The sequence below is a fragment of the Penaeus monodon genome, chromosome 22, assembly GCF_015228065.2.
Source record: "Penaeus monodon isolate SGIC_2016 chromosome 22, NSTDA_Pmon_1, whole genome shotgun sequence".
In the NCBI taxonomy this organism is placed as follows: domain Eukaryota; kingdom Metazoa; phylum Arthropoda; class Malacostraca; order Decapoda; family Penaeidae; genus Penaeus; species Penaeus monodon.
The window spans coordinates 6,977,764-6,978,735 of record NC_051407.1 but is presented as its reverse complement, the minus strand read 5'-3'; the positions used below and the strand labels follow the sequence as shown (position 1 = coordinate 6,978,735).

Sequence of the window (972 nt, the reverse complement as noted above, 5' to 3'; positions counted from 1 at the left end):
AGGAAAAACAGAAAGAACTAATCTTTATCGGAATAGAGAGTTAAGGCAAGGAATAAAGGCTTGGAGGAGAGGAAACACGACTGACGCCAAAGTGTCCGCTGTCGCCACCGCTCACGAGACCGCCGTTGATAGCACTGCTTCCGAATCCTCCACCTCCTACGAAACCACCATTTGCTCCACTTCCTCTAAATCCACCAATTCCTCCACTTCCTCCGAATCCACCGACCCCTCCACTTTCTCCAAATCCACCGATTTCTTCACTTCCTCCGAATCCAACGATTCCTCCGTTACCTCCAAATCCACTGATTCCTATATTTCCAAATCCACCGATTCCTCCACTACCTCCGAATCCTCCCCCAGCGCCTCCGGCACCGCCTCCGACCACTTGACCACCACCTTGGGAAGCTGCGTTCAGGGCAGTCTGGAGATCAACGCCGCTGGGAAGAACCGGGTTCTCGCCGTCACCGTAGTTCACGAAGTAAACTTCAGGTTCGCTCGCTGGCGGAGCTGGGAGTTCGATCACTTCCTGTTGCTGTGGCGACTCTTTGTTAAGGACGTACACGACATGTTCTTGTCTAGGAGGAGGTATGACAATAGGATCTGGTCCTTGTCCTTGTTCTGGTGCTCGGATGAACACGATGTTCGTCTCAACAGTTGGCTCAGGAATATAAGGTGGGGGACCATGGGACACGGGTGCAGGTGGCGCGTCATACAAGTAAACTTTGCGGTTGACGCGTGGAATGACGCATCTGCCGTCAACATGCAGCACCCTTCCGGGCCCGCATCCCCCTGTTCCAAAACCTGAGCCTGAACTTCCTGTTCCAAAACCTGAGCCTGAAGCTCCTGCTCCGAAACCTAAGCCTGAACCTCTTATTCCAAAGCTTAGTCCTGTAGGCGTATCCAGGTGATAGCCTTGGGGAGCCGCTGATGATACCACGACCGTAGCGACTATTACCTGCGTTAAAAAAAAAT

At 52.7% G+C, this 972-nt stretch overlaps 1 protein-coding gene across 1 annotated transcript in view; it reads right to left on the bottom strand.

Annotated features, from left to right (window-relative positions):
• LOC119587518 (pupal cuticle protein 36-like) overlaps positions 1-972 on the bottom strand; it is a 1,202-nt gene continuing 230 nt past the window's right edge. Inside the window, exon 2 of the mRNA XM_037936245.1 lies at positions 1-955. Within this exon, the coding sequence (XP_037792173.1) occupies positions 41-955 (915 nt within the window). The 3' untranslated portion in view covers positions 1-40. The remainder of the gene's footprint in view (positions 956-972) is intronic.